Source organism: Neodiprion pinetum, chromosome 1, assembly GCF_021155775.2.
Source record: "Neodiprion pinetum isolate iyNeoPine1 chromosome 1, iyNeoPine1.2, whole genome shotgun sequence".
Classification (NCBI taxonomy): Eukaryota; Metazoa; Arthropoda; class Insecta; order Hymenoptera; family Diprionidae; genus Neodiprion; species Neodiprion pinetum.
Genome location: NC_060232.1, coordinates 5,662,667 through 5,677,138, shown reverse-complemented (window position 1 = coordinate 5,677,138; position 14,472 = coordinate 5,662,667). Strand labels below are relative to the sequence as shown.

Sequence of the window (14,472 nt, the reverse complement as noted above, 5' to 3'; positions counted from 1 at the left end):
AAAAGTGTGCCATTACTTTCACATTTCTCTTCAAAATCGAACAACTCAGTTAGAAATCTTATACAATTCAAAATAGGTAATGTCAATTCTGTAATAAGTATCTGCAAGTATCATAAGATGACAACATGGAACATATCATTTTAGGTTTGTAGGGCTGGTAGGATTGCAGAATGAATCAGTGAACTAGGCGAGGGCCAATCGAAGTAGGCGGGCGCGTGACCACGTGGTTCTCAATCTACTCGAGCGTTATTCTGATTAGCGGAAGTAAACAGTTGAAGCTCAACTATTGGTTTTCATTAGTCCCGTCCGTTTGTTTTCGCGAGGGGAAGGGGGGGGGTCTCGTACCGTTACATTTGCGCACACCAGTGTGAAGTGATTCGCCTAAGGCTCGCGATCAGCTGTTCCTTAATCTCTGCCTGGCACTCTTGTAGATTTTCTATTTTGCTGCATTCATCGCAGTGACATGCAAGTTCCAAGTGTTTAACTTACATGTGAAGGTTTATTTTTAGTCGTTTAAGAATGCTTTGTAATAATTTAAAACCGTACCGAAGTAACGTGATCGGGTGTTGTACCGCGATTTAACGTCACTCTAACCCGGATGTGAGGACAATATCCAACCGCCTTACATTGGATACAATATTGTGTAAATGTTTTGTGATAAAGACAATTCTATGCCCCTTGTGTTTTGATTTTTGTCAGTGGGCAAGTTTGCCATATACTGTTGAAACATGAAGAGAGCTAAACAGAATGTTTTTCGTGACATCTACAATCAGCCTTACGACGATACCACGAGACTCAAACTTTATACAAGTAGCAAAGGTAATTATTTGTCAAACCGTTTAAGAAATCACCAAGTCATTCTTATTTACCTCTCATTTATAATACCTGCCATAACTAGTGCCTCTGCCTTTGACCAATACACTTTATGCACGGTTAACATACAATTTGCAATGTTACATATCCTCTAATTATCATTGCGATTTCAATACCCATTTCAGCAAGCCTACAACTCATGCAGCGAATGTCGCTATTGAAGAGATTGAAGGTCCACAACGGTTGTGTCAATTCAATTTGCTGGAATAATAGTGGAGAGTTGTTATTATCTGGGAGCGATGATCAACATTTGGTTTTAACCAATGCATACAATTATCAGGTGAATCATCAATGTTTATTTACGCTGTTGCACATATCTTTCATTGTTACTACAAAAATTTATGACCAATTAATGAGACCTTCACATTCACGGTGGTTGAATGTCAGTAAATGCATGGATTGTCTTATCTGTTTACTTATTGATCTCGTATCGACGTTATCTTTGCAAATAATCTATTGTTTGAAAAAGACCTGAGATGTATATTTATCGCACAACTGATCGATCATATAAACAATGCTCTCGTTGGATCAAAAAAATATTTGTGAATAAGCTGTCAAACAGTTGTTCAAACTGATTTAAAAACTAAAATTATAACATATCTAATCGTAATAAAAACAAACAGAGAGCATACAAAATTTGTAAGTCAGGAAACAGTAGTTCGGCATACTCGCAAAGAATTTGGAAATGCAACTGCATTTACAACTTATATGTATTTAGATTTGTTCATTAATTTATGTTCACTGTAATTTGAGGAAGGGCCTAATGGATTAAAGATTAATCTTTGTATTGAAATTTGCAGCTGAAATTGGACACAATTTCATAATTCTGACAATTCAGTATTTCATTTTGGCATCAAGTTCCGTGTATTAAATCAGAAATAAGTGCAGTAACAATGATTCCCAGTACACAAAACTTGAGTAAATAGTAGATTTTGCTCAATCAAAAGTTAAAAAAATTTTTTAATAACTGTCTCCTAGTAACGAGGCTGTAGATCAGTGCTCTAAATAATAATTAATCAGAGCATCCTATTAGATAGAGTCTGTCATCTGTTTTAATTTCTGCGTGTTTACTATTTATAAACTTGGCAAACTTCTGCCAAAACTATTCTGACACCATCCTTGAGATACAGGCATGTCGATGTTAGTAGTTGTAAAAATACTTACTGTGCTTTTGGCCTATGTTTTTATAAATTGTACAAAACAGACTTGTCATCCCATGCCTAGACATTCTTCGAGTACCACATTTTATGCAGAGATTTTGCTCCATTTACATGCAGGTGGGCTTATGTTCAGTTGCTAACAAAGTATTCGTCATAACGATTATATTCATGACTGATTCAGATCTGTAGTGATGCCAGATAGCACAGAACCTTCACCTCTACAGCGTGATTTGCTATTTTTATAATTGAACGTGAATTTAATATAGAGTAAGGTCAACAGATTGCTTGGATTGCACATGCGCCAATCATTTGAGTGGTATTTGAAATCTCTTTTATTCAATGATACCACTTAAAAATGAGAATTCGTTTCAATCATCGTCTGTTTTTCAACTGAACGTAGATATAAAAATTTATAAGCAGTTCGTTTGTAAGACTTATAGCCTACATTCAGTACGATGAACTTTGTCAGGTGTTTTTCTTAATTGATTGTAGCCTTTGCCAGCTTTGAAATTTGATTTTCATTACTGGTTTGTATCGTTACAACATGTAATACAATGATGGGTTTATGTTTGTTATATTCTAGGTGCTGACAGATTATAAAACAAGTCACAGGGCAAATATTTTCAGTGCAAAATTTTTGCCAAACAGTGGTGATCATCGCATTATATCATGCAGTGGCGACGGTATTATTCTTTATACAGGTCAGAATAGTTTCTAATCCTTGGAATACACTCGCCCGTATAGGATGTAATTTAGTTTTCACTCCTGGTATATGGTATAACGCCATTATAAGTAGAGCCTGCGTTACTATTAATGGATTTAGATTACCAACCAAATATATGTGCTTATAATTGGCTGTTAGCCAGTCCATTGGTCTTACAATCTGAAAGATATGAAACGTTATTTTCACATCAAAGCTCGTTGTCACACAGGTGATAACAGTATTTATTTTGGTAAATTGCGGTATAGATTTCCTGTTGAATGTTATCTTTATATTTTCTTGACTTTCAGATCTGATGAGAAGGGCAGAGACATTTAATAATCAATTCACATGCCACAGCGGAACCACTTATGAAATTGCTACTATACCCAATGAACCGCACAGTTTTCTCAGTTGCGGAGAAGACGGAACTGTCAGATGGTTTGATCTCAGAGTCAAGGACAAATGTAACTCCTCAAGGTGCAAAGATGTATGTGTCACACCTCCTGCCATATCTTTTTCTGAAATTTGATTGGTCAACTTTTATGGCCAAGAACAAATTTGTTATCTCAGATGAGAGATACAAAAGACACGTACAGACGGGTTTCGAGCAAACATCGTACAGCTAATGAAGTCGTATAAATGTGTTTTCTTAGGATGTACTGATCTCGTGTCAAAGAGCCGTAACAGCTCTATCTGTTAATCCACTTATGCCTCATCAACTGGCGATTGGATGTTCTGATAGCACAGTGCGAACTTTTGATAGAAGAATGCTTGGGACCCCAGCCACAGGTACAACTTCATGCATGGTTGCTTTTCTCAAAGCAGTTGATTATTGGAAAAACTCACAATGCTTTTTGCTCACAATTTTCCATTTCAGGTTGGACTGATAATGGTGGGTCAGTGAGACCACTGTGCAGCTTCACCGTTCCCGAATTTGAAGGGAATTCATACAGAATAACATCGTTGAGTTATAGTCCAGATGGACAAGACGTCCTCGTCAGCTACAGCAGCGATCACCTTTATTTATTTAGCGTAAAGGTGAATACTGCACTTCTTTGCTTTTTATTACAAAACAAATGTAGAACGCTTCAGACAACTTCAAAGCGTGGAAACTTATTGTGCATAATTAAGTGTAAAATTTCTACAACAGGATCAAGGCAGTGTACATTTGAAAAAAGACTCTGTCCTCGGTAAGGGCAAAGGGAAGAAACATCCTCTGAGATCCCCTCAGCCAGTAAGAAGATTGAGACTCAGAGGTGATTGGTCTGACACTGGGCCTGATGCACGTCCGGAACGTGAAGGTGGTCGCCGTGGTGGGACTGGTAAATAAATTTGTAAACATTGATAGTTTCGATGAACTGAATTACAAATAATATAATTCCACAGAAATAGCTCAAGCTCGTCCTGTGCTGCATACATCGTTGATGCAGAGAATGACAGATGTTCTCAGTCGTATGTTGAATGACCCTGCTACTCGAGCTGCGCTTAGCGGCGGTGGTGAAGATAGCCTTGAAGGTGTTGTAGATCAACAAGAGGAGAGTAATCAAAATGCAAGTGATAATGTTGAGAACAACAATGAAGTGAGCGGCGACAGAGCGAGCGATGAAGTCGAATCACTGGAAGGAATAACGGAGCCTGGTGAGCAAACAAATAATTTTTTTGAACAATCGGGAAAATCTAATATGTAGAATCTGTAAGCAGCACGTGATATACCATTTTAATTGGTTTTATTGGCAGTCGTTGCAGAGCCAAGCGGTAACAGTCAAGTAGAAAGTTTGAATTTGATTGAAACCGTGGCTCCAACTACCGACAGTATAATGGTAGATGCAAATGCTGAAGAGTTCGAAAATAACTCAAGCGTTCCTGTTATACCTCCATCTGAGTTACCTACAGCTGTACCTGCATTGACCGAGAACAGATCAATTCTCACCAAATCTGATGATGTTCCTATGGAAACTGATTCTAGTCATACCGATGTATCAAAGGCTTCCATCCAATCACTGAAATCACTCAGTATATCGAGGTTAGATAACCAGAATAGAGCGGACAGTGCAGTTCCCAGCACAAGTATTGACGCTAATAGAGAAGATAGTATGATAGAAAATCTGCAAGACAGATTAACCACCATGCGAGATGGATTTCTTGAACGGTATATTATCTCTAGTGGACACATAAACATTCGCTTTTTATTGTTGCCCGCTGAATCGATTTTCCTTTAATATCTCACTGTGATAAATTTCAGTCATGGCAGTGAACCAGCTGTAAGTTTAACCTACTCTGACAGAAGTTCAACAGGTGCTACCATTTCTCTAGGTGTTGGAGACGAAGTCATTCGTGATGGTTTTCATCCAGGTATGTTTGTCACCCACTAAATTGAGCTTCGTAGAACAAAAATATCATCTCGCAGTTTATATTTGCTTCCCATTCGAATTCAAGGTCCATCCAGTAGCCAAAATGCTAACAGTGCAATAGATAATGTGGGGCCAAGTCTAAATCGCAACAAACAACCGACATGTAATACAACTGAAGGTAACTGTTAATTACAAACCTTTTTTTAGAATTTTGCTTTCCAACATGTGTAAAATGCTCTTACATTTTGATTGAATTATTTTTCCTAATTTCGATGCTTGTCAGGGAAGCAGTGTGTTTATTTTATTGACTGAGCAATAATTATTCGTTGAAATACTTATATTTGTTTACTTTTTCTATGTTACCTTTTTCTATCTTTAATTCGCCTGTATCTGTACTGTGTTTATGATATTCTTTGCTTGTATTTCTTGTTATACTATCTTTATTTTTGTTATATTACATTATATTCTTATTTTATGTTATATATTTTTATATATGATGTCATTATGATTATGGCTATTTTTTCATTCTTTGTTGTCTCTGCAAAAGGGTTAACCCGCATTAAACTTTTAAATAAATAAATAAATAAATTTGATGTACACGTTTTGAAGATTCCGACGAAGATGTGTATAACGACAGTGATGATGAGGACATCAGTCCAACCAGGAGGTGCGTCCCGACTTGTTTGCTAATTTTTCTTCCCTTAAAATGAACCAAGTTTCATTTGATCTGTGAAATTTCAGGAATGTGAATCCGATTGAAACAGAGATGGATGAGGCTATAGCGAGTGCTCGTGGATCCCAGGGTCATGAAATGTTTGATGAAAGTTGTCTAACAGAATTAAGAGTCAAACAGAAATATATGGGTCATCGTAATGCGAGGTTTGTTTTTCTATTATCCACATCTGTTGAACTCTTATTTTTTCGGTTTGTGAAGACTGACGTGTTATATTGAACACAAGATTAATTTTACACATAATAATACTTGACTGATACAGTGTGTAAATAAACAATAACAAAACACTTTGAATAAATTACAAGTCAAGCTCTTATAGAGTTTATTTCAAATTCTTCACGATCTTATTTTGTGTTTACTAATTGAAATATATATCTTTCAACAAGGATTCCAGTCCATGTTTGATAAATTGGAAATGCTTTCGTACTGAAATGTAAATGAATCGCAGTACAATTTGATGGAATTTAATTAAACTGAAAGTAACAAGGACTCAGGTTCATAATGAATTTGATTTTTGATAGTAGTGTAAAATAGGAGTACTTCACGTGTGCGAGTTACCGTCTCTAATTCATATTTTCAATTTCAGCAACCCAAATGTGATATAAACCGATAACTGTTAACATTGATTATATCAAAGGGCATAACGGTTTTCAGCACTTAGATGCATTCGTACTTCCCGAAACAAGCTTAACGTATATTAACTGATGAATATTCATATATTTGGTGTCACTGACCGTTTGAACTTATCTAGTCACTGTATTGAACTCACATATGTGCCAAAAAAGCCTCCGAGCGGACAGAGCCAATTATAAAATCAACCCAAAAAAATTTCTCATCTCTTGTCCTTCCCTGCTTTGACTTTAGTTTCTTTAGGACCATGATTAAAGAAGCTAACTTTTGGGGTGACGATTACGTCATGTCTGGCAGTGACTGTGGGCATGTCTTTATTTGGGAAAGAAGTACAGCGAACCTGTGTATGCTTCTCGAGGCTGATCAGCACGTAGTTAATTGCCTACAGCCGCACCCCTACCTACCAATGTTAGCCACCTCGGGAATTGATTATGATGTCAAATTATGGGCGCCAATTAATGAGGAAACGAGTTTTGACGATAAATTTGCCGAAGATGTAAGTCTATCTTCTTTTATTGAGGCCAAATTGTTTTGTGCGAGAAATACATTCGTGATATTTTTCAGCTCAAGAAACGTAATGCCGTTATGTTGGAAGAGACCAAAGATACCATCACAGTGCCTGCAGTATTTATGATCAGGATGTTGGCATGCCTCAACCAGATACGCAGAGGTAGCGAAAACTTATAATCTTTGAGCTCCGCACTTTGTGTGCCAAGCAAATTCGATAGATAATTTATATAGTAACGTTATCTACCTCGTACCCGGCTTAAGAAAATGGTATGACTTTCACTATTTTGGAAAAGTTCAGGTAAAACTTATTTTTTAAGCGTTTAGAAAAGGTTTTACTTCACAGAGTTTCGTATCTTTACACATATCGTTGATTCACGATAATCGTAAACTCTTTGTTTCACATTCATCCATGTTAGGTGGTTAAAAAAGATGGTACATTAGTTCCATCGACATATCGTATTTGGCAAAACTCCAGTTTTCGTCTTTCATTCAATTGGGTAGTAAGTAGTTTCAACTCGTAGCAAATATTATTAAAAATCTGGGACGTTTGATGTAACAAACAGGAGCTAAACTGTTGATCTGATTGAAAGGTACACGTGTCTGAGATGCTGATTGTTTCTGAGATAAAATTCCAGGGCAGTCAAAAAAATCATGGCACAACAGGGTTGTTGGACTTTTTTACAAAATTCAACAGTTGCGTTGAACGAATATCAAATTATACAACCTTGAAGAAAGTTAATTTATTTCTTTCTTCTCCTTTTTTTCCTGAAGATATTAATTTTTATTTTACTATTTTTGCGTGTGTGTGTACATATAGTATATTTGCACACTAAAGTCTAGCAGTGGTGAATATCATCTATCGTTTCTGGATAGATATCTCTAGCTATTGGATCCTTAGCATTACCAAACCTCGATTGTTAAAGATTATATTAACTTGTGGAACATAAGTAGTGGAACGTACAAGCAATGTGTCAGGTTAAAAAAATTTATATCGCGTAGATAGAATAAGAGTTACAAATGGTTAAATCACAAGATGCCGTAAATCTGTGGAACGTGGTTTGAATTTTTTATTTCATCTTGTTATACATACACAAGCATTGTTTATCAGGTAATGATTGAATTTTGACATTGCGGTTCACGATTTTATTGGATTACACTCAATCATTCCAAGAATGAATATGATCGTAAGCTACTGCTGAACTAGCCAGCTGATATGACAATCAAAAATAAATAATTTTTAATTTTTTTTATGTATTCGAATAAAGTTCTTCTCACTTACATTTGCCGACAATGAAGTACGTACGCCATTGTACATCATTGCCAACCTATACGGATAGCATAATCAAATGGTACGAACCCTAAAATTGTATCAATTACAAAGAAAAAAGGAAACTACAAGAGGGTAAAATGATGGAAATTTGTAATTAATGTCTTCCAAATTTATGCGGGTCAAAGTTTGTGCGTAATAGCTTGTGTATCATAATCCGTAGTAGTAGTATTATTATCGTTGTTGCAAGATTGGTAAACATCGAGTCGAGTATCAAAGAAAATTTTTGGAGATGAAAGAGTAAGATAAACGTTTTTACGTGTTATTGGTTTCATCGACTGAAAATGCATATTGTATATTAAGTTTGTCCGCTGAAATATATTTTATTCAATCTATATATACACATATATCAAACTCTTACCTGAATTATCCCCTAAGTGGTCTGTCTACAAGAATTGTTAAAATATATAACACTAATAACGTTCAATCGAATGATTATTAATACCAATTTACATTGCCTTGCAACGGTACGCTTTTTATCAAAAAGGAAAGAAAAAGAAATAACCGAAAGAAATTTCTCAGTATGTGCGACTAACACACAATTATTTTCAGTGCCAATAAGTGTTGCTTTTGGCTTAAAACACATAACATGCACAAAGTCAATTGCCACATTTGAAAATGTACTTTAAGGATCCTGGGAAAGTAAGTGTGAATGTTATTTGGCTTCTAAAATGATTAATTGGGAATTATTAATCGCTAATGTTTCAGCATTGAATTACATAACAAGATTTTGGGTACAAAATTTCAACAGTTTCACCCTTGATCGCAGGAAGTATGAAAATACATTTTCAATCAATGTCTCTAAATGTCGCATGTTTTTCACCCGTCATCGGCTGACACAGCACTTAGCTTCTAATATATTTCCAACTCGTGTAACGTATTGTTAATACCGTTGCTTTTTACGTGACTTGACGTGTTTATTTACTTGATTTTTTCATCAATGGATTATTAATCAATTTTTCTAAATTTACAACAAAAAAATTCGATGAATCAACTTTCAACGTTTGCAGTTAACTTGTGTTGCAATTCATAACTCACGGTAATCTTAACAATGCACTATTTCTTCTCAGACACACATTTTCTTGATGTTTCACACGTATTTCCTTGTAGTTTTATTTAAATCTCTATCCATCAAATCATCCATGGGGACTATATATACATGTATATATACACATATATATATATATATGTGTGTGTATGTGTATGTAAAATCGGTGAATTTTTATGCACAAATGAGTGTTGCTTGGTCAATGATCATTGATTGAGTTGAGAAAAATTATTTTATAATTTGCGTACATAGAAATCAATTTGAATACTATGTTTCAACACAGATTTAGTTTTATAATTATACGCTGTTAAATTGTTTTTAAACTATCCGAGCTGAATATACGATCGTAAGGCTAATCTTCAAATTTTAATGAACTAGTTTGGGTGGAAGGATTACTAATTTTTCTACAAGTTCTTTAACCGTGTCATTTACATTCTTTATATTCCCCCGAATGTAATTGATCAACAATAAACTTTCACTGTATCTCGTTGTTTAGACATCAGGATTAGATATTACATACGCGTATGTTAAATTTATAATAGCGTTTATACTTCTTAAAATTAGTTGACTTTAAATTTGCTGAATTATCTTTTCTTCTCTCTATGATTGTTCCTACGGAAAATGGTGTATAATAAAATTGTGTAATTTCTTGTAGGGCGTGGACGTAACAGAAGGAGAAGTGGAGATGAAACCGACGAATTGAGAGGTGGATAGAAAACGTGCAATCCGCAAAATGTTTTAACATTCAAAGCTTGTATTTTAGATAGTACGTGATCCAACGACGGTTGGTATAGAAGAGCTACGAATAATCGGATTCATCCAATAGATAATTTTATCCATATCACGATTTTGTTAATTTCACTGTTTGGCTTGCAGACCGACGAGTATTAGCGTGTGGCGAAGGTAAAACAAATTTGCCCATGAGATCACTGAGAACTAGTACATTTTTACCGTAAAAGCTTCCTCGCATTGCCCCATCTTACGTAAATCAAGTCGCAGTGTTGTCGTAAGAAAAACGATAATATAGTTTTCATACGCTAACTATCAATTAAAGGTTCTTAACGCGTTAAAAATTATTACCCGTTTGAAAATTTAATCGCTTTGTCGGCACGTCGTATGTTTCGATTACTTCTACTATTTATCATCCACCGAACTGAGAAAGTCAACCAGCTTAGACGTTCAGTTGTTAAAAGTTGAACAATGCGTTCTTCGCAAGTTTTGCCATAATTTTAATTATCCAGTACAGCTATAAGTACACGAAATCGAACGAATTTCCAATCATTAGAATTTTTTTTATTATATTGTACAGGATACTCACGAGTTACGAGGTGACATTATTATTCAGAGTAACATAAATAATATTCTTATGAATCTGAATATGTAAATTCATTGACATCGAGGTACGCAATGAAATTTTACGGATAGTCAAAAGGGTGAAAATTTTACCCAATTGTTGTGGACACAAGTCTTGAATAATATATCAGCTTGGAGCTTAATATTAGATGAAAGATGTTCCGATTTTCAAGTAAACTGCAGTGATATGAAGAGTAATTATCAGCTAATAAATAATTACGATGATAACAGTGACATTGTCACAATGATATTGAATCAAAAGCCATTATAGAACTGAACGTGCTTCGTTGATCTGTATATGGAATTGAAGTTTATTTGATTTGTCTGTTTTTCAATCCTCTACTTTTATTTTTTGAAATATATATGTATATTTCTAATAATCTAATGTAGAGATGAATGTTGCATTTCTCCTCAGTTACTGTACTGTAATAATATACGTAGTCGTGTATGTTTTCGGACTGTTTAATTTTAATTGTTATACGAAAGTGAGAGAAGGATTAAAAAATAAAAGAAAAGAAAATAAAAATAGCAAATAGGTATTGAAAAATATTTTTTGAACCAGAGTGCAATACGATACACGTCGCGAAGATACAAACATACGTTCGTATTTCGCGAGGATTAGAATCTTAGGGATTGATAGATATTTGATTTGTTTACAATGTAACAGTAAGTTTGGAATGTATGTTTAATACTCTAATGCAACGCATCCGTCATTAGTTTTTACAAAATGATGTATTTATTATATAGCGAACGAATGTAGTATACCGCAATGTGAAAATTTTCGACTAAATAAATACACGTACTCGCATTCGTGCCAAGGATCGCTCCTTAATTTTTACCGGATTATTCTTTTTTCCCCCAATAGTAACGATGATATTAATAATAATAGTGCATTCCCGGTTTTAACGACACGTTGTTGACGAGGCGAAATATTGTTAAATAAATAAATTGGAACCCGACATCTAAGTAAATGCGCAACTCTTCTGCTGCGAGTAGACAAGCGCAAAACTGTCCAAAATTTTTCACCGAAGTAATTCGTCTTGTAAATGTATAATATTATAAAAATTAGACGGGAAATACAGAGTGTGGGTGAGTGGACGGTTTTCAGAACGGGGAACAAAGGAAACGAAAATGCAGAGAAACGGAAAGCAATCAACAAGAAAAATCTAATTTAATAACACAATTTGAACTATGAAATATTAGAGCATTGAATAAACATAAAATATACAAAATATAAAATCTTAAATACAAACAATAAATTCACACTAATAATAATGATTAACGCAATTTTTCGGTCTTTCTGATCATTGAATTGGTATATTTGATTGTATTGAGCAGGGTCAGCAGGGTCTATGCATGTATGTATGTAATGTAGTACTTGTATACACGAGTTTTTTATGATTAAAAAAAAAAAAAAACGCATTACCGTTTGTTGTCGTATATTACAATGGCACACTTTGGGCAATATTCAAGTACATAATATAGAGAAAATGATAGTTCTCCGAAGGGATGAAATTTTCAAACTATTTGACGCAACGTCGGATTTCTTGACATTTCTTTCGTCATTATTCTTATTCGATTGGGCGGTTCTTTTTTTGTTTTCGTTTTTTATTTGCATAAACAAACGCCCGCCTGAGCAAGCAGGAATAAAGAGACTGAGGGATAAGAAAGAAATGAAAAAAGTGAAATGAAACCACTGGGTGTGGGTTACTTGTGGATAAATAAGTCAGAAAGATCCATTTCGAGAGACACAAAAATAGCTGTAATGTATATAAGTGAAACTGCATGAGCTATATTTTACACAGATTTGTATATCTATAAATATTGTTGTTTTCTTTCTTCCTTTTCTTTCTTTCGTATGTTTTGTTTTCGTTTCTTTTCGGAACGATAGAACAAAATGGTAATCAATCGTTATCGTTATAATTATGTTTTTTTTTTTGTCTCCTTTCGTTTAATAATAATAATAATAATAATAATAATAATAATAATAATAATAATAATAATAATAATAATGATAATGATAATAATAATGTTAAGTTAAATACCAACGATAATTTAGTTGCCAATATCATCTCGCAGCGTGAACATACAGCTACTATTATTCTCAAATAATGATGTAAACATATTAAAAAAAATTTCCATCAATATTTAACCAAGAATTAATCATACGCACGTATCACATGTACTATAATCATATCGTATAGCTCTAGTAAATAATCGCACCATTCGTATATATCGATATTATACATTTGCATAGAATAAACGCCGCTTTATAAAGTCATATGGATGTAAAACGAAACTCCATTGCAATCGAAGCGTTGTTCTTTAAAATGGAAGATGGTTAATTATATACGTATAAGGGAAAATAGGAAAAACATGTGAAAGAAAAATTTTACATACGGAAATGGGAAGAAGGGAAATCAAATATATAGAAAAACGTACGACGAGTTCAGCTGCCTACGCGTATAATAGATCAATGCGAATAGTCAAAAATAAGTAATCAGAATTGTCGTATCGTTACGTCTATACTCTGAACTCAATGACAAATCGTCAGATATCGTAGCGCAGAGTGTTTGAGGCATAAAAAACAAATTTTAGAACTTGTTATACGTTCCCCTCCCTATCTCTCTTTCTCTCTTTCTCTTTCGTCTCATGTTTTCTATTCGATGCATTTCACATGGACAGTAATAGACGTGGCTTTCTAACGATGTATACGATATCTGCAGGGTACTAAATATACAACGAGACATGTATGATAGAAATAATAACGTTGGTATGAATAATTGATATTTAATAATGTACAAAAATGAATTATCTGGTTTGGAGGCGAGAAAAAGAGTGATAAAACGAAAGAAATTTAACAATCGTATCGTCGATAACATTTTCTTTTAGATAACGTTAAAAGCCGTAGCTGTTGTTTCTTTTTCTTTCTTTCTTGCTTTTTTTATTTACTATGCGTTTCCTTCACTTCGACCTTAGCGTTACGTGCAATTACTTTTCATTTTTGTCTTCTTTCTCTTTTAATATAGATTCCAAAATTCATGCAATCCTAACTCGAACTTAATTATTACACATACAGTATATTAAGGGAGCGACAACTGTAACATAATAATTGCTAAAACACGTTAAATCATCATAAGTGTAATAAGTACAAGAGATTCCCGTAATAAACAAGTCTCGGACTTCTGTAATAACGTGTTACATATATATATATATATAATAAACTTGTTAAAAAATAATAAAAAATAATAATAACAGCCCTTCCAGAGAGCATTTTTATAACAACAGCAATTGCGTTCAATATATTGTCTAATTAAAGTTATGTATATACACGATAAATTACACCCGGCGACGATGTGCGTCCAAAAAACAAAAAGAAAAAAAAAAAAAAAACACTAAACTAAATTTTCGAGTTACGGTTTTAACGAAGAAACGAGGCGATTTGTTTTACACATATTGTATGAAAATCCATACCCGCCTGTAAGAAATATTGCGACAATAAGATAATGTCGTTATGACGGTAAATATCATAGCTTTAATACGGGGAGTAGAAAATCGTGAGTAATTTATACTAGGAATTATTGATTTTCAATGTTTAATTTAACGTCATACATTGTATATAATATGGTGAAACTATTTATTCGAAGACGATCGTCGATATTTTATACCTATTACGCGGCATAATAATAATAATAAAAACAAGGATCAGGCAATGCATATTGTGTTCTCTATAAATTATCCGATAGCTGCAATTCTTCTTCGTCGGAGGAAAACTTTGATTCGT

At 34.1% G+C, this 14,472-nt stretch overlaps 1 protein-coding gene across 4 annotated transcripts; it reads left to right on the top strand.

The window, feature by feature from the left end:
- The first annotated feature begins 357 nt into the window (after nucleotides 1–357).
- LOC124215664 (DDB1- and CUL4-associated factor 6) lies at nucleotides 358–12,175 on the top strand. 4 transcript variants are annotated; one of them, XR_006882424.2, is made up of 16 exons: nucleotides 358–819; nucleotides 999–1,153; nucleotides 2,617–2,734; nucleotides 3,045–3,223; nucleotides 3,390–3,525; nucleotides 3,614–3,774; nucleotides 3,887–4,058; nucleotides 4,123–4,374; nucleotides 4,474–4,885; nucleotides 4,979–5,088; nucleotides 5,173–5,265; nucleotides 5,697–5,754; nucleotides 5,829–5,966; nucleotides 6,685–6,946; nucleotides 7,015–7,227; nucleotides 9,991–12,175. XR_006882424.2 is itself a non-coding variant. In XM_046619348.2 (16 exons), the coding sequence occupies exons 1-16, from the start codon at nucleotides 729–731 to the stop codon at nucleotides 10,047–10,049; spliced, it is 2,493 nt and encodes an 830-aa protein (XP_046475304.1). In that variant the 5' UTR covers nucleotides 359–728; the 3' UTR covers nucleotides 10,050–12,175. The 4 variants fall into 4 exon arrangements, 3 of the variants coding, with proteins under 3 accessions (XP_046475304.1, XP_046475292.1, XP_046475317.1); XM_046619348.2 differs by having other exon boundaries at nucleotides 359–819; nucleotides 6,694–6,946; nucleotides 7,015–7,120; XM_046619336.2 differs by having other exon boundaries at nucleotides 359–819; nucleotides 7,015–7,120.
- Nucleotides 12,176–14,472: the final 2,297 nt, after the last annotated feature.